General features: G+C 45.6%; 1 protein-coding gene across 2 annotated transcripts in view; it reads right to left on the bottom strand.

Annotated features, from left to right (window-relative positions):
* The window catches only part of cep112 (centrosomal protein 112), a 119,161-nt gene that overhangs the window by 93,387 nt on the left and 6,880 nt on the right, over window positions 1–18,894 (bottom strand). For both annotated transcript variants that reach the window (XM_066704260.1, XM_066704261.1), the window contains exons 5-8: window positions 14,507–14,603; window positions 12,944–13,021; window positions 6,852–6,899; window positions 6,631–6,708 (exon numbers count right to left, since the gene is read on the bottom strand). In XM_066704260.1, the coding sequence (XP_066560357.1) occupies window positions 6,631–6,708; window positions 6,852–6,899; window positions 12,944–13,021; window positions 14,507–14,603 (301 nt within the window). The remainder of the gene's footprint in view (window positions 1–6,630; window positions 6,709–6,851; window positions 6,900–12,943; window positions 13,022–14,506; window positions 14,604–18,894) is intronic.

The following is an 18,894-nucleotide window of genomic DNA, read 5'->3' as shown; positions in this document are numbered from 1 at the left end:
ATGCTTTCAAAGAACACTACATCAAAGGTGTTATGTATATATAGATATAGATATCAATAATGCTGCGTTAAGTTATACCTACCATGAGCTGGAGCTAATATTACATTACACACACACACATATACAGGCACACTAGATTTAGGCACAACATCAAAATCTCTAACTGCCTGTCACTTGCAGATACTGAACCCCGAATTCAAGCTCTGGTTTTCTTGACGCAGAACTGGGTCTAGGTGGAGTCGGGGGGTGGGACCACTGTTCTGACCTGATCTGAACCTCCGTGAGATGCCTCCTCTTCCCCTCACTGTGAAGAAACACCTCTTCTCTCAAAAAACCCTCACCTGCAACTGAAACCATCTCTTCTTGGCAGCTGTCTGTATAACGATGAACAATGAGGACAGATGTTTTGCACTGTGAGTGAATTGAAGACCAATATTGGGAAGGTATTTCCCAACAGTGTTGCACAGTACAAAGTCAGTATCACAGCGCCTAGAGCAAAATGTCAGCAGGCAGGGAATTCAGTTTTGCTTCAAACCTTCCCCCCAAAGAAGTAGCCATTTTCCTTCTTCACATTGCTTTCTTTCTTTCTTTTTTTTTTTTTAAACAAACATTCTTACGGTGCTCTGGAAAGTGCCCAGGGGGGATCCAGAAACTAAACTGAAGTAGGATTAAAAAGTCTTTCCTTCATGGGCTTTGAAGCGAGCTCTAGTCATGAGAGGGGAAAGCAGTTTCCCTGTTTGCTCAGTACAGCTAATCTAGGGCCAGAATATTAGGGCGACCAGCGCTGCCAAAATAAACGTCACGCGCCGGTGGGTTTGATTTTCTCAGCGGTCCGGTTACGCAGGCGGGAAGGATCTCTTGCAGGAGCAGCGCTTGGTGTGACTGGAAAAGATGTGAGAACGGAGTGGGTGTTCGTCTGTGATAAAAACAAGATGTTTGCACACTTCCTGGATTTTATCTTTTATTATTTTAAATGGGACGGCTTTGGATGCTGCTAAAGGAGCCGACAGAAAGTTGAAAAAAATAAAAAAATAAATCAGCCCTTAAAAAAAGGGGGCAGGTGACGTAGAAAGACGCTGGTGAAAATTAAAATGTGTACATATACAAACACCAGCTGACAGATCTTTCAAGGAACCGTTGCCAGGGACTCTGAGGGAGGCCTGCACTCATTGGTCACCTTTCTTAGATTAGTTAATGAATACATAAACAAAAAAATGCATAAATATGTATTTGATTACATAAATTGTTTAGGAAATATATGTATTATTTATGTATTTAAATACATACTACTACTACTACTACTACTACTACTACTACTACTACTACTATAATAAAGTAATCAGGACAGCCCTGGAAGTGGAGTCAGTGTTGTGATGTGGGCTGGGCGGTACCATCCCGGTCTTCAGAGTGCGAGGGGTGGAGGCGAGGGGGCGTGGAAGTCAACGGCCGCCACTCCCGTGCAGTAAGATCAAAGCCTATGTGAACGTGCCCTGGGGTTCTCGGCCAACACAGGAGCAGATAGGACTTGCAAAGGCAAACAACCGTCCCTCCGGAAACACAGATCACCTTGTGCAGCCCACTGTGTGCCAGGGCAGTGGCCCAGCCCGACTGCCCCTTGTGGGAAACCAGGAGTGTGTTTGTACCATGGGACACAAGGGGGCCGTAGTGGGCGAGGAAGCTGCGCAGAGCTGATTTCCAGGATACACAAGGTACTACTGAGGTTACACAGGAAAGGTACTACAGGCCGTTGGCTGTTTTCACAACAGCCTGCAGTTACTTGTAGTTCAGGTGTAAAAAAAGAAAAAAAACATTCAGGGCTGACAGGAAAGACGGGCATGACTCAATCGCGTCTTCAGGGAGCGTTTGAGAACTGGTGCAACCTCCCCGATAATGAGTCGGCTTATCTGCAGCAACGGCGAGGCTCGTTCACAGCACACGCAGAAAACATTCTCGTTTTTTTCCCTGTCTAATTGAGAATAATTATGACTCACAAAGTGGGAATATGAAACAGGCTTTATGCGAGGCCTGCATAAACAGGGTTCAGCACATGGCCAGGATCCTTTCATCTGCCTTTTAACCTTGCCCTCTGTCTTTCTAATTAATCGCTCAAGAGATTTTATTTGACTTCTTCAGAGTATACATTGAGGGGGTGGGCGAGAAAAACACACACACCCATTGTATGTTGACGAAATTAAGTTCCATGATACACAAAGAGAGGCATTGAATTATTCAACGTGGACGGAGTGCATTTTTCAGTCCCACACAGTCACTGTAAACCGCCTCGTCGGGATGAGACACATGGATGGGATTCAGGGTGCGTTTGCCGCCGCCGTTAATGTATGTAGAACAATGGAGGAGTTCATACTGCACTTGAGATTCATTAATAAATAATACATGAGCCATTCATCTTCATATCAACGTTCAGAACGTGTCCCCTGTGCGCCGGCGCTACGTCTCTCCTCAGAACAAAGTCCAGACATCTTCACAGAGAAGCAGGATGGAGTTACCATAGCTACTGCTCAAGCGAGAGCATTCCCTCAGAGTGACTGGGAGAGGGATGGATTCATCAATACACACAGAAACACACACACAGACAACTCACAGAGCGTTATGTTTCCTTAACAGAAAGACAAGACAGAATGGATTCACACTTTGAAAGGAATAAAATAAATCACATCCTGATAAAGAGGTGTAGAATGAGAAGCTAAAGGAGAATGGTAAACGCTTGCAAACCACTGCCCCTCCAAAAAGCGAAGGCCCTGATGAAGACCAATTTTACATGAGCACACTCATTGGCAACGAAAGTGATGTTCCTATGGGAGCAGTGCGTCACCAAAGACTGGAGTGTTTCGATACCAGCAAGTCTGCCAAGGGCTGTTTCTCTGTCTCCCTTTCTTACTTCTATTATGTTTAGGGTGAGGAGATTTGGGAGTCCAAGAGAAGACAACAAATGCGTTCCCATGGCCAATTCTGAGGAGGATTTAGCCAGGACAGTGCAGCGCAGCACTGCCAGAGCCTGGGAACTCAGAGTCTAGAATAAATGCACTGCACCCTGGGTAATCTCCAGGAACACAGACAGGGGAGAGCATTGCAACACTGCAAGGAGGCCTGTTTAGTGTAGGGAGCCCCCACACCTGGCAATGGACACTGATCAAACTAATTAACTCATTAATTCAATTCCAAGATAATGGTCTAAGTTTACTGCCAAAACGGTATTGCTCAATCTCAATCTAGGTCATATTTAAGTATCGCGGTTCAAAATAATGCTGTGTGTGTGGGTGTGCATGTGTGTGTGCGTGTGTGCGTCTGCGTGCGTGTGCTTGCGTGCGTGTGCATGTGTGAATGCATGTGTGTTAAAGAGTGTGTGTGCATGTGTGTGAATGCGTGTGTGTCTGAATGTGTGTGAGAGAGTGTGTGTGAGTGTGTGTGTGAGATTCTAAACATTATTTTGAGGTTGGGCTAATTAATAATTATATCTAAATTAATTTTTAAGATTTTGATATTCAAGAAAAAAAAAAATATAAGGTTCAAACTGAGAAAATTTAGCAATGGTAAATATTAATTGGGGATACAGATGAGAGTAGAAAAACACTGATTTATGGAACATATTTTGTATCCGCGTACAATCAAGAAACTGTTAAAATTATGTAAATCTGATCTGCAGCATTGCCATACAAAACTAGAACAAACATTTTCCTTACTGCCCTCATTTCCATATCCCTGTAGCCAGCAGCTGAGATGGGAAAATCGGAGGAGGACACGCAGGTGGCCGAACACCTGCACCCTCCCCCTCTCTGTAAAGGTATCATTGGGGCACATATTTTTCATGTGTTCAGGATTGTATCAGAGGTTTCAAAAGAAAACCAGCAGGATTATTAAAGTGGATTATTTCAGACAGTAATTTAAAAACAGGCTGAGAAAATCAATGTTCTCCTCTGGGGCTCCGTGGGGATTTAGCACGAGACGGCGCGGAAGAGAATTGTGAAGCAGCACCCCGCTGTGAAAACCTGGACGCCCTGACTCTACTTTAAAGCGTCTAATCAAAAATCTAATGTTCGACAAAAACGCTGTTATGAGATAATTACCAGGGATGAACAAACATGTTCCAGCGAGAGGGAGCTGGCAAAAACATTTCCCTTCCATTCAGAGCACCGGTTTAAAGGACAGGGTGAGAGTGCTGAGAGGGAACGCATCTCTCTGTGGCCGGGAGATTAGATGTGCTAAAGCTTCTTTAAGCTGGCTGCAAAGTACCAGCTATATTACAGATCTCTAATCTGCACTGTGGACACCTTACATTGCCAAATGTGCCGACGCATGGGCAGGGCTGCTCTAGACTCTGTATTTATCAATGCATTACGCAGAGGTAAGCCCAAGGCAGTGGTTGAAAGAGCAAAACTAAACACGAGTGAAACAATCCACCAATAATGTGCACGACATAAACATGAATAAATAGTGTGTTTTGGATTTAGTGCTTGCGAGAGTGAAAGTGGCGAGCCAGCCGATCCACACACAACAAACCCATTCAAAAGGCTTCGGTTCAATGCAATAGGACACGGTGCAAGCTGCAGAAAGCTGATATTAAACCGCTGAGGCTGCAATGTTAATACATCAGGATTTCTCCGTCACATTTAGAGCCCAGGCATGTCGCTGCTGCAGAGACATCGCGGGTTGGTCAGCTTCATCCGCCCAGCAGCGTTGGATCAGAAAACCAATCGAATCCCCCTATTTTCAATTGGTACGACACTGGCAGTAACCTGCGCTTTGACTGCGGTCTTCTCTTACGCTTTAACGATTAGCAGTTAAGCGTCCATTTCGGGGGAGAGTGTACCGCTGGTCTTGCCCACCCCTGACTGATGACAAACACACGGCCCCCCCTGGCCAACATCAAACCATGCACTCGATACGAAGACTTTAAAGAACGGAGCGATTCTCAACTCCCAACAGACGACCCAAAAGAAAGGTCTTCATGTTTCATGGGAAGTGAAACTTAAGACCAGCATGTTGACAGATACTTAAGTTTTAGTTTTTTGGGAGATGGGTTTCCCCCCTATACACAAAATTAAACCACAACAATAAGTAAAGACAGCCACAGAGGAGTGACCCTCAAGCAAGGTGACACTTCTGTGCTGGGGATTTTTCGATACACCTGCCGATTCCAACGATAAAACAAAGAGCAGCTACAAAAAAAGATTGTTTCTCTAAAAATACAGCATTTTTAATTTTATTTGATCTAGATTCATAATCTACAACACAAACGGACACATGTGAGAATACTCCAGGGTGTAAGTTAATTATAACAGAATATAATAATTGAAAACGGAACAGGACACTAAGGTTTTCTTTTGCTGGTTTGCAACATTGCATTGTAAAGTGACTACCTGTGCAGGTGACATCAAACAAAGACAGCATTGCACAAGATTCAAGACCAGTCAGGTCAGTTCCTCGAAGTCTTTCCCAGCCCGTTCACCGAAACGTACTAAACACATGAAGAACTATCACCTACAACCAGTTTGCACTGTGTAGAAATGCCCAGATGTCGGCTGCATATGAACGGGACGTGGATTACTGAAGAGCAGGCCACTGCCAATACCGGGCTTCCAAGGTGTGTCCATATCACATGGTGTGCCCAGGTCACATGGATGAGCGCAACACCACCACAGAGAACAAAGACGCAGAACCCTGGTGGTAAAGTGTATACACGTACTGTTGGAGCTGTAGACAAATCAAAACAAACTACAACAAAGTTGTGTCTCGAAGAAGACCAAAGTCTTTTCTGTTTTTTTCCTTCCCCACACCCCTTGTTGGGATATCACTGCCCTGTGTACACGCACACGCACAGAATATATAGCGAAGCGGCTTCCCATTCACACAGTGCACATCAATGAACATCAATGCCTCTCCTAAAATAGTGTCTCAGTTCCCCTTGGTTCCCCTCTGCCTCCCTGACCACCTGTCCAGCTCTTCTCTGTCCAACAGAGGACACAGGAATAGCACCTCCGTCAGGCACCTGTTTCACTCTGCATCCCGCAGGGGCCGTCTCCCCCGCAGTGTTTGTTCTTCCAGCCTCGACGAGAGCTCAGTGCCAGGCACGCCCATACGAGCATGGTAACCTTGCTCTCCTCCATTTCAGTGGGAAAGAAACCTTGATGCTAAGCCCTTCAGACCTTGAAAGCAAAGCTCTTAAGCACCATTTCGCTCGATTCTCAGAAGAATCTGATGAATTGACTTATTCTATTTGTTTATTTTTTTCCCCTTGTATTCCACTTCTTTCACGATACCAAACCAGAAGGGGTTGGTGTGTTTTGTCAGCTCTCTCCTCGGGGTATGTTTAGAAACACAGACACAGCGGGTCAATGACAGGACAAGTGACCCCAGACCAGGCCGAGACTCGAGACTAAATTCGCCAAAAAACTGCCAAACAATCTCTACATTTTATTCTGTACTTTTATCCTAAATATCAAGTAATGATTCTATATAAAAATGACCCCCTGACACAGCTGTTTATTTTTAAATTAATTAATTATTTGGTAGAAAATTATCACAGTCAGTGGGAAACAATGAGACAGAGCCACTACTGGGCATTTTTGGACCAGTGTGTCGATGATGATTATAATTATTTATTCTTCCTACCTCTTTCTCTTGTATGTGAGCGGAAGTCAGTTCGTCACAGAAGGTGCTATTTTTTCCCAGGCTGGCTTTGAGGCCAATCTAGTAACAGGAGAGAGATCAGGTTAAGTGATCAAAGGCAACACCTTGGGAAGAGTCAGTTTCAAGTGGGAAAGCATAGCTGCTCTCATCAAAGGCCCGCTGTGGACCGCCCGGCCGTGGCCACTGGGGAACGGAAAACTCACCGGAGACACGGGCACAGGGTTCGCTCGCAGATACCGGGGATTTTCAATCTGCAAAACAAAACAATGCAACAAATCCTTACACACTTTTTTTGTGGGTTGTTTTTCCTCTGGTTCATTTGTATTTTCTTGACATGGCCTAAACCCCCCCTCCCACCAGCAGCCCCCCTTTATCGCTCATAAACAATGACGAATAACTTCAAAGGCTGTGACTTAAATACCATCTCTTTCATGTGTCTAAACTGTTTATCTTAAAGAGTATCCCAGACCACTTCTACTTATTGTGTATTCTTAACCCACTTCCGTTTCTCTCTCTTTTCTTTTTTTTTTCTCTTTTCTGTCCCTCTTTTGTCAACAAACAATGATCTGAACACGATCCCTGTCCGTTTATGGGCAAAGCAGCAGTGCACATTCAGAGCCGCTGGTCAGAATCATGGGACACCCATTTCACCATGCTTAATGAAAGATGAAACTCAAACGCAGACACATTAACTCTACATAACATTTTTCATCAAACTCGTTGCATCAAAGCATTAGCTGCTGCTCAAGATACATAAACCTCTGGCCATTCAGTCCAATTCTGTCTGTATGGCAGCCTGTACATTGACAATCTGTTGTGTGTCATTCTGATCCGAGTCACTCTTGTTTCATCTGTCTGTTGTCACTGCTACGTTGAGTGTGTGTGTATAGATTGATCAGACTGAGAGACGTAGTTTTCTAAACCTACTCTGCTAGCAGTGTTTTTACATACACAATCACAGAGTAACACAATAACAATCACACAAACAGACACAGTCAAACAATCATAAACACACAAATATTGCAACTAATAAATTGATTGCTGTAAAAATGTGACCCTTTGCAAACAGACAGCTTTCAAAACAACAGTTTGACAGTTGACAGTTTTCAAACAACAGCCATGTGAGGATTTAGCTTTTTTCTTGCTTATGTTGTATTTATTTACTTATTTAAATCCACTTCCATAGTTCTGAATCCGTACCTTTAAACAAGTTAGATGCTCACCAGCTAGGACTTCAATTCGTTAGCCCGACAATAAGGACCAATTATGGCTGAAGTGTGGGGAAAACAACACATCCCCTAAAATGAAAGTGACACACAAAGCTGTGGGATAGGAAGTATTAATTGGAAACGTGTTCTGGGACGCGCCCCGCTTACTGCCTGGCATTGGGAATGGCAACGACAGCGGCCCACAAACGGTTACTCTGTTCCCTGTCTGTTATTTATTCATGTGTTTGTGTATTTAACAGAAATCGAACACAGCTGCGCAGAAACATCTGCAGCCTTGGTTCTGTCGGACTGCGGGCACAACTGTGTCCAGGCGGAGAGTTTCTCAACAGGCTGCATTTCTCTGATGCATACATCCCATCAAAGGAGGCCAGTCAGACACCCATGGCCGAGTGCCTGCGATCCCCACCGCCTGCCCCCTCAGACAACCCCTACAGTCACTACATAACCACAACACATATCTCACGGTACATACCGATCCGTGCCTTGTTCTTGAAGACACAGGTTGAATGGAGGTGGGCCTGACTACAGAAATACACTCGGGATTCCCCTCAAATCGGTCGTGGGCCACTTATCCGCGCCTCTGTTTCTCTAAATATTTTATAAAGCTTTGGCAACATTACCCATGTATCCAGCGAGCGCAAAACACCAACCAGATGTCCTTTGAAGCCAAATGATCCCACTTTGTAGCTGACAACAAATAACACGCACTTTTATTGCACCGTACACATCTGATGGCGCAACGGGCTTTTTGTTTTTTCTGTTTTTTCCCCAGTGCTTTCAAGTCGTTCTGCTGCGAAACTATACGCTCATTCAGATCCCACACGAAAGGGCCCGGTGACCGCTACAAAGCCGGATCCTGAGGAACCCATAACCGCATTTGAAGGAAACACACAGAATTAACAAGTCATCAACTCAGGGCAAAAAAGGAAAAAAGTACCATGTAGAAACACAGAAAAAAATAATCCTACAGCATGATTCATCCGGCGGCAATGAAAAATATCCTCAAAGCAGCAATTTCGAGGGGGAGAGACATTACGCACATGTTGTTGATGCTGATCACATTATTTCTTTCACTTTAAGCAGCAGTTGCTTTTGTGAAAGGGAGTTGGTTTGTTTGTGTATTTGTTTGTTTGTCTTTTGTCTAAAACTGTTTATCGAGGTGCTGAGATGCATCAGTAGGGATGTCAACAGGCAGGTGACCACTGAGAGTCTATATTAAACATGCCCCACTAAATACTATCATAAATCACATGAGAGAAACCAGCCAATCACAGAGCAGCATTACCAAACATTTGTATACCTCTTATCTTGTGTATAAATTAGTTATCATGGTTTCAAAATTATTCAGTTATCAGTGATGTTTCAGGACACAATGCGAGTGGTGCCAGTTCCACAGGATATTCATTAGTTTTAAATATTTTCATCAGGTTTAACCAGCATGAAAACACAACAGAGATCGGCTCCTGTTGATCAGTTACTGTGGATCCTTTACCAAAATGGTTTTAGTTGGAGAAATGGGGTTTGATTATTTAACAAAAATTTGTGTTCATTTTTTTTCCACTGTAAAGATGTGCGTCTAATCCATATGCGTGTGATTTATATTAATAGGTCGTGTGAAGGGTGTCTCTTAGTGTATCAGAGACAGTTGCGCCCAGTTTTTGAGGGTCAGTGCCATTTCTCTTTCTTTATTTTCATAAGAAACAATAATTTAATATGTCAGAGCCCAGATGTAAAGTGGATTTGTTAATTAGGCGGGGAAAGAAACACACTTAAAGTGGTTTATCATCTCACAATCCAAAAACCGAGGTGTTTCTAGGCAGTGTGTCTGTGGGCGGGATCCCGACTCAGGTTTCACTGCTTGATCATTACCAGCCCTGCACTGAAAAGCTTTTCAACCCTGATGCTGTGCAAAGATGCATGCAAACCTCAGTGTCCACACCCCGAGCGCACACCTCCATGCACATCTGCACACGGGCCACAACAAGGTCTGACACACACTCACAAAGGAGGTTTAATTTGACATCAAAATAAATGATCACAAGAACAAGAGAAATTCAGACAAAGCCCAGGGACATATTCGGTCATGGAACAAAGGAAATCCATCAAGTACTGTGAGATCTCAATCAAAGACATTTCACTTGTCACTTATCTGCAGCATTGCATGAGACTTTTCTTTGCTTATTTTGCAGCAAACACAGGACATTTTACCAATCAGCACAGTCGCCTATAACCTGCCTCTGAGAGCCACTAAGAGCTTTTATTTATGTACTGAAATACTCCTGAAAAACCCTCCACGCAGCTGAAACTGCAAAAGGGGGCTCTTCAAATGTTTTACATAATAAAACAGACACTAATCCCAGAGACGAGGCCTCGACCTTTTCAACTCTCAAACACAGGTTCCAAGCACAGCTCAGCGCTAAATATAGACTCGTCTCCAAATGCATACTTGAGATTTAATGAAAGTTCCTAAACCACGAATATGAGCAGCCAAAAAACACCTCACTGGAACGGAAACCTGCGACAGGGGTCGTGATCGATCTACCAAGAGACATGCAAGTGTGGGGGACAGAATAATTTGGTTCTGATTATGGTGCCGGCCAATTGTTATTCCCACAAAATGGCACGAGGTGCTGCAAACCAGCAAATTGGACTGAGACAAGGTATAGCTAGTTTATACCACACTCTCTACAGCAGGAAGGCAATGCTGTCTGGTACAGGGAAATGACTGTGGCAACTACCAAGAACCGTGCCAACCACACAGAGCTGTGTGTCCACTTTCACAGCTATTTACTTGAGCTTCCAGGATGTCCAGGCATGTCCACAGAGCTTATTGTCCGCAAACGAGTGCTTCATCTGGAGAGCTGGGGGAGGGAGCTATAGACATCCCTTCACACACCAGACTAATGTACTATATGGGCACAGGAGGACTCTGACTCAGCCTGTGTGCACTGCGGCCTCTCGGTTTTCCCATGAGCATGTGGCAAGTGACACGGAATGGGACCTGGTGTCAAACTCTGGTTGAGCCACGGATGCACTGCCCCTTGTGACTGGCTTTAGGTCCTTCAAGAGTCAAGTTGCACGCCACACCACCATGGAAAAGCTTTTTGTAGATTCAATGGGACGACATGAAAAGGATGCCCCCCGGCCAAAAGCTAGAGCTACTGCGAGTGAGCTGGGCATCAGTCCAAACTGGCCTTTCAAAACCATCAATTACTGCAGTGGTCAGAATCTCAGCGTTCCCCGTGCGAGTAGCCCACTCTCCTGTCCAGCTTATGACATGAGAAGCACATGTCTGCGGATGCCACTGCGAGTCAGGGACACACACGGTCAGAGGTCACTTATAATTACAGTAATTCACACTGAAGAGGAGATCGTCTCAATTACAGCTGCCAGCCACCAGCCTGTTTGGGCGTAATTAAATTTGAAGGGAGCCAAATAGGTTCTTGTTAATAAAACCTCAATTGTCTATTCCCTTCTCCCTCCTGAACCAAGGTTCTGCAGTGCCACTGAAGGCCGAAACCTTGACATGGGGTGGATTTGGCCTTGACAGGGACGAGCCCTTTTAAACTAGCAAACTCTGATTAATTATGCCCCAGCAGCAGGTGGAGAAAAAATGCTATACTACTCCTTTGGCCCTTTGAGTGTAATGACTGAAACAAAACTTTAAAAAGCAAAAAGAACAACAATGACGAGAACAGCAACAACAGGGACTGTTAGAAGTTACAGTTGCAGGCTTTCATGTACAGTTGTGTTGGTTGGCGAGTCCGGGTTCAGCTCCCACAATGTGTCACAAAGACCACAAGGCGCCATATCTCCCAAACAACAACTGGAATCGGTGCGATGCCTCACGTTCGCGTCTGATTCCTGGGCAGACACGGGAGCAGCCACATGTGAAAAGGCTGAAACATTCAGTTTACATAAGTCCGTCCCCGCCAGATACCCAGATGTTATCGGCATCAAACGTTTTTTCCCCTGGGATCTCTCTCTGCGTCTCTCAGAAGTCATGCTGGTGTCTCTGCAGGGGAAATAACCGCGAGTCCAAAAAGCAACATCTGAGCACCTGGAGCGTAACAAAACATTAACAAAAGCCTGGCCATATCCTTTCCTCATTTTGTGACACAGTAATGCGCCGGATGATGGGCTGAGGAGCGTTCGAGACCCACACCTTCAGAGCATCCTTCACAGGCACTCGGGGGGGACAGGGGACAGCCCCTCTCAAGCTCCATATTTTGGGGGGCAGCCACGTTTTCTACAGACGCGACTGGAATCAATAGTGGCGATGATGCATTTACCAGGTGTCAAGGACTGAGGCCGACACCAGCAGGAGACACGATCTGGGAGAGCGAGTCTGCCCGTGTGTCCCCATGAAAGCGAGCCATGCCTGTGCGTGTGGGTGGAAAGCGACAAAACCGCAACCCCGAGGCCGTGCAACTCGATAACCGTGATGGGAATCGGAGGTGAAGGCTCTCGGAAACGCTTTCCTCCTTGTACTACAACACTCGCTGACAAGAGTTTACTGTCATGTAGCACGATTAATAAATAAAAAATACATGATTGCAGATCCTCAGTACTTCAGAATGGCAAATGCTCTCTGCGAGAACAGGGCGTCTCGCAAATACGTTTGAGCAAGTGAGATGTTTGGGGAAGTGCCTGGAGAATACTTTCATCCTCAGACTCTCCTCGAGTAATAATGGAATTGACAGAGCCTGCTCTACCTTCAATGCATTTTTAAACTAAAAAGGATGTTTAAATCAATATGAAAAGTCAAGGACTGAAAGGAGAAAGTTTTTCTTTTTTTCTTTGGTGCCAGAAATTCTTCCTCAAACAACTTTTTAAATTCCGGCTCTGAAAAAAAACACTAAAAAACAAGAAACACAATCGTATTTTCTGTTCTGTTCGGAGTTGATTCTCCTCATACTAATTAAGAGCAGCGGGCCGGGTTTCTGGGGGGGGTCCTAATGCTGGCTTTACAGGCCCACATTCCTGTTCTGCAATGCCGTCCACGGCACCAATTAAAGGGGGAGGATATGAGGGCAAAAAACAAATGCCACAAATTCCACGCGTACCCCAAGATTCCAGCTGTTCAGGCGCGTCTCGAGGTCACTATCATCGGAGGAGGTCAGGAGCCTCCTGCGCCAATCGTCCTGCAAAAAAAACAACACAGAGAGCAGCTTTAATTACCGACTGAGTGCACAACTCGTCACTGCCGCAATTAGCATCGTTTAGCCTGTCGGGCTTTGATCTTCGGTGCGCTACCGCGACCGGCGAGTCCGTGAGGAATGCACAGGCCGCCCCGGGTCTGCATGGCAGGCAGGTCGGGCAGCTGGCAGCCCATCTAAAACCTGGGAAGATGTTCAGAATTGTACAGTACCTCCGACCCACACTGCACTGGAAATAAAACGCATGCACAGAAGCATCCTAATTTAAACACGAGCCATTCTGGGCCTAGTTTTCTCTTTCTTTCCCTGCATTTATGCTGGGATGAATCAGCTGGTATATATTATACACGTGCTGGTTTTTCCCCTCTGTGAGTCAGTAATAATGATCATAATGACTTTAATTCCAGTACCACCACCTGCCAACGCTGATTGGGAACACTGTCGTCACGTTCTCCTCATCCAGAAACACAATGTATCCCAGTCTTTAACTCTGTTGTTATTTTTATAAACTTGTGGACTCCAGTAAAAGCCCCGTTTGAAATCCCTGTTCTGTTTCTCGAGAAGCCGTGGGCAAAGCACACCAGCACACCCGGGGAACACGAATCTCATTTAGTTTCATTCAAACACAGGACCTGCTCTGGTTTCAGCGCAGCGGCTCGGTTGTTTCAGTCTATTTGTGTCTCTTGCATTTTAAAGCCACAGATTCCAGCTGGGGGGCAGATTCCCCCTGGCTGTTCCCCCCTGTATTTAACAGACCGGGCCGGAGGCTTTTGTTTCACGGTCGAAGACTATTAAAAACATTATATAATTTGAACATTTCCACAGAGTTGTTTATGCAGGATGATTTTTCTAGGGTGCAGTTCTGCCTTCTCGAGTGAAAGAAACAACACGGAAAGGTCTTATAAATCACACACTTGGACGGCTCGGTGAGAGCATTTAGCACGAAGTACGTCCCGTGAACGGGAGTCTCGGTATCCGTTTACTGCCCGGCGCTGGGGCTGACACCCGGGCCCTTTTCGGCGCAGATTACAAAAGAAAACAGAACGGACATACCTAAGAAATTGAACTATTTCATTATTTTTCATTGTGAAAATAAATAATCCACACACAGTATTGAACCTTTTCCCATATGGGGCTGCAGTCCGCAGACATTCCTCTATACAGACCGCACATGGCACTGGGGGGGGTAAGTAACCGAAGTAAAGAATGGATTTGCTGAGGAGAGGCGCAGTGTCTCAGTGTGTGTCTTTTTCAGTGCAAGGCAATTTAATTAGGGCTAGTGATCAGGTACTAGACTTGTGCCCCTTTTCACGGGCACATCCAACCCAACCCAGAACCAAGCCGGAACTGAGCTGAGCTGCCCTGGTACGGGTCGGGTCAGATATGCCCGTTGAAAAGGGGTATTGTAGTGTGCGACCAGAGAATGGGGACAGGGCGGGACGGGGGAAGAATAAAAAGATGTATGCTCACAGTTCGGAAAGCCGCGTGGTTCTCCTCGGCTGACCGTCTCGTCAGAGCGGCAGATCGGGCCTGCGTCGGGCGATTGCCGTTCTGCGAGGACCTCCTCCTGCAGGAAAACGGTCGCAAGCAGTTATGTCAGGCATTCGATTTGAGCAACGCACAACAGAGGGGCGCTGATACACATCTGTATAGGAGAGTATTACTCGCAAAGGTTAAGAAATAAACTGGAGGGGAGAAAGAAAGAGATGGAAATAAAGGAAACCTCAGGGAAACCTCAGGGATCACAGCTTTATTCACCAGGGTTGGGGAACAGTCTTCATTTAAACATCCACATTTTGGCCAGGCGCTCCCCGATACACAGCTTCAGCTGTACAGAGGCAGGACCGCAGTGATCTGAGCGGCACAACAACTGAGGTTGGCTGGTTTTAATGGTTATTAGCATGACGTTAAGAAACTTATTCATGGCAAATTCTCACTCTTCTCTACTATGGTCGGATTTTAAGTTGCATTCTTGACACATTTGTTTAGATTAAAGCCGTTTTAAAGATAGTTCAATTTGGTTAGCCAGTGCATATCTGGGAGGGGGGGTGTATGAAGAAAGGACCCAATTCTCTCACCCTCACTATTTAAATGTGAACAAGTTAATCCTGTGTACGACAGGCTGACATAGGCTGCCAAATACACAGAGGGAAAAATCCCGGAGCGCGCCAGCACACGCTTCAGACATTCGAATGGTTTGTAGGTCCTAGTCGACAGGCAGAGCTAATTTGTTTTACTACCTAATTACGAACATCCAATTCAGATAATTAGATGCATTTAACACTGGTTTTAACTGATTTAAATAATCTTGAGCTAAATGACTGTCACCTAAATGTGTGTGTCGGGGGAGGGGGAGGGGGGGTTAAACTTCTGTTGGCTAATCATAGGATGAAGAAATGTGTATTTTACAGGCATGAACTGGGCTTCAACACTCTCTGTCTCGGTCTCTCTCTCAGAGGCTTCATATTTTTATTCTGGCTTTATCTAAAGGTCACAATATAAAGCTCTCACTACAAGGACACTGTATTCTGTGGGAAAATAAGAAAGGTAAATATCCTCTGATTGCGTGATTGTAAACACAGCTGTCACCGTGTGAAGAAAGGTCGTGTATCGCAGCTTCAGAGACTAAGTGTTCCCCGCTCACGGTCTGAATGCAGCACAGAGATCGTCTCATTGTACATCTTTGAACACACCGGGGAAACCGACCTCCGGCATCTCCGTCCACCACCAGCGTCGGATAAGAGTGAGCCATCTGGCAGTGGGAACAGAGCTGACCGGTGCTGGTGTCAGTGCGACCCATAAACCTGTGTTATAGACGTCACACACGAGACGGACTGTCCACGGGTCTGCGCTCTGCTTCATCTCTGGACTCGAGCAGAAAGAGAAGACCCGGATTGGAACTCATTAGGAGAACTTCCTTGGCTGCTGAACACATAGAGAAATTTGCACAGCATTCACGCAGCGTATAGGAGTGTTAATGATCAAGCACAAATAAAAAGTAAAGTTGTGAATGACACCAAAACAAATCCCCCCGACTCTCTGATGGCTACAGGAGAAGCCTGGGAGACATCGCTGTGACGCTACAGAAACTATTTTCACACGCCCGTGTGAGTGACACCGCTGTGAGAGGCACATGAGGGCAAAACAGCACATTTACCTTCACAGATCAGAGCCGACAGGTGGCTTAAGATAACTGAATCAGACGTGCCCGGAGTCTGAGCGGCTGAGATCAAAGACAGTGGAGAGTTTAGGCTGAAGAGGAATGGGGTGCCCCTCTGATTAAAAACAACTGACAGGAGTCCATATTTACATAACCTGCAGATGGGCCGATACTGGGTTTGAGCAGGGGTTCCCAGCAGTTTGAAGAAATCTGTTGGGGTCTGGGGGTCTGGGGGTCTAGGGGTTTACGGGTTTAGGGGTTTACGGGTTTAGGGGTGGGGCTAGGGTCTGGGGCAGTTTTAATTCAGACCGTGAAAGCTGGACATACTGCGACAAACGGGCACCGCATGGCTCGCAGGGATGGGACCATAATTATGTGCAGCGAAGACGCCAGTCCTTCTTGTGTGCAGATAAAAAACAAGTGTAGACGGTGGGTTTCCCTAAAGGGGACACAGTACAGTTTAAAAAATTATATTAGAAAAATGTTCACATGAGAAAGTTGGAATTAAAACTATGATCCAAACCACACACTCCACTTATCCGCCCACACGCCTCGGTACACAGAAAAACAAAAAAACACAAGAGTTCCTCCGAAAAATCCCCCTATTCTTCCACATTGAACACAATTACACACACGCGCTGACTCAGCACCACGGCAACTGTGTTCAGTGTGCCACATGTCAGCCCCTTGTACTCTCTCACAACATTTCTGACTTCCCACTGCACGCCAAGCACAACAAACAACACGTCAAGACGGACTGACGTGCGTTTAACCGAGAGCCCAGGAGCGACGTGCGCCCGCTTACAGATGGCACATAGGCCTTATCCAAGGAGTGGGAGCGATCTTTTCACCTCCCAGGCCCAACCCCTCTCTCTCTGTGCTTTCTCTCAGTGCAGCTCTCTCCCGAGAGAAGCTGTAGGGAAAACCAGGTGTAGGTGGCCATCTGGTGGCCGGTGTCGGAGCAGCACGTTGCCTCGGTTGCAGACAGCCCTCTCTACACTGTGCTAACTGAGCGAAACAGGGGGAGATGTTCCCCTGCTGTTAACGGAGATCTTCAATGGACAGTAACAAGAGGATCTAGCTGCTGAGGAGGAGAATGCAACGTGTCCCCAGCAGAGATGGGTTTGGCCTTGGTGGCTACAACACACTCAGGGCTGCCTTCTAAACAGACTGGTTTAGTTTTTCATCTTCTGACCATTGGTGAGTTATGAGGATCTCGTGTTCCCCTATTTCTGCAATCTAGCTGAATCTGAAGGTTTGGCTGAAAAGTGCAACCAGGAAAAACTCACAACATTTTTTTTTCACTCACTTAACAGCACGCTGGCCCTACACAGGACTGGAAAATCTCCACACAACAGCAGAGACCAAAGTGTTACATGGACTAGGATAGCAAATCACATGAGGCCTGAAAGTATTCTTCTACTTGAACTCAAAAGAAATGAGAGAAAGTCCCAACAGAGCAGTGTCTTCTTCAAAAGTTACGCCAGAGAGACGGTTTGGGCCCATTGATTGGAACAAAAAATTGCTAAAAGGTCTTGAAAACTTCCATGAACCACACGAAGAAAAGCCGGGATTTGATGTCAGCGGTTTTCAAACACCTCAGATGTTTCTTCTCGAGCAGCACAATTAACTTGGCAAAGGATTTATTTATTTTTTGCCAGTGAAAGGAACCCTTTGATAATTTAAGTTTTGATGGATCGATGAGAGAGAAGGCTACTTAAAATATAGGGGGGGGGGGGGGATAATTTTAAGATTAAAACCAATATTTCAAAGGAGGCTTGGAACAACTGTAAAATTTATGAGAAGCCAATAAACTGGAGTTCCAAACAACAATAAATAATTCAACAGAAAAATACACATGGCAGCTACCATAAAACTCCATAAAAGTTATTCTTTTCATCCTCGCAAGTGGAGAAAGAAAAGGGTTTAGCCGACATCAGCGAGTTATGGAACAAATTCGTCTTCCTGTTCCTTCAGAATCGAGGTAATCAGATCTTGTGAAACTCTTCAGTACTTGGAGACACTGGATCGAGATCAAGTTAAAAACTCACGGTTTCAAAGAAGCCAGGATGCGAGGAACATGATCACCACTGATCAAATCTGATCTGAGCAAACAGTCGCTCAGTCCAGCGGTTATAGGATTTACAGATTTTGGGGCTGGAAAAAGCTTGAAGAGTTATTCTCGCTCTAGGGCCGTGACAGCAGACACCTCCAGTTGGATCTGAGCTGGACTACAAACACAGCATTGGAGTCGTGGAGCTGCTGCCCGAAACGGACAACTCCGTGACAATGGCTTTTAACCCCGAAGTGCACTATCTAGCAAGGGACAACACTTCGCTCTGGTCATTTTGCTCTGTGATGGAATGTTTTCACACTTGTTAAAAGTCTTAAAAGTCATTTTTTTCTTCAGAGACAAGTATCAGACCTAGTTAATGCATGCAACAACAACAACAAAAAAAAAACAGGCAGGCCCAGCTAAATTGAAACATAAATGATCAAGGGAAGGAGCTGGTCGGGGTCAGTCCATCCCAACATTGTAGAAAATGAGGGACGTTTCTTCACCGGCGCAGGCCGTAGTGGTCCAGGACAGCGTTGTAAGCATCGCTAGGCTACAGTGCATGGCGAGCCAAAGGACCCTCTCTGACTCTGACCTGTTCAATTCAATAACGATCCCCCGCATCCCCCCGGACCAGGCGTC

This window comes from Amia ocellicauda, chromosome 5, assembly GCF_036373705.1.
Source record: "Amia ocellicauda isolate fAmiCal2 chromosome 5, fAmiCal2.hap1, whole genome shotgun sequence".
Classification (NCBI taxonomy): Eukaryota; Metazoa; Chordata; class Actinopteri; order Amiiformes; family Amiidae; genus Amia; species Amia ocellicauda.
This window is presented reverse-complemented; position numbering and strand designations above follow the sequence as displayed.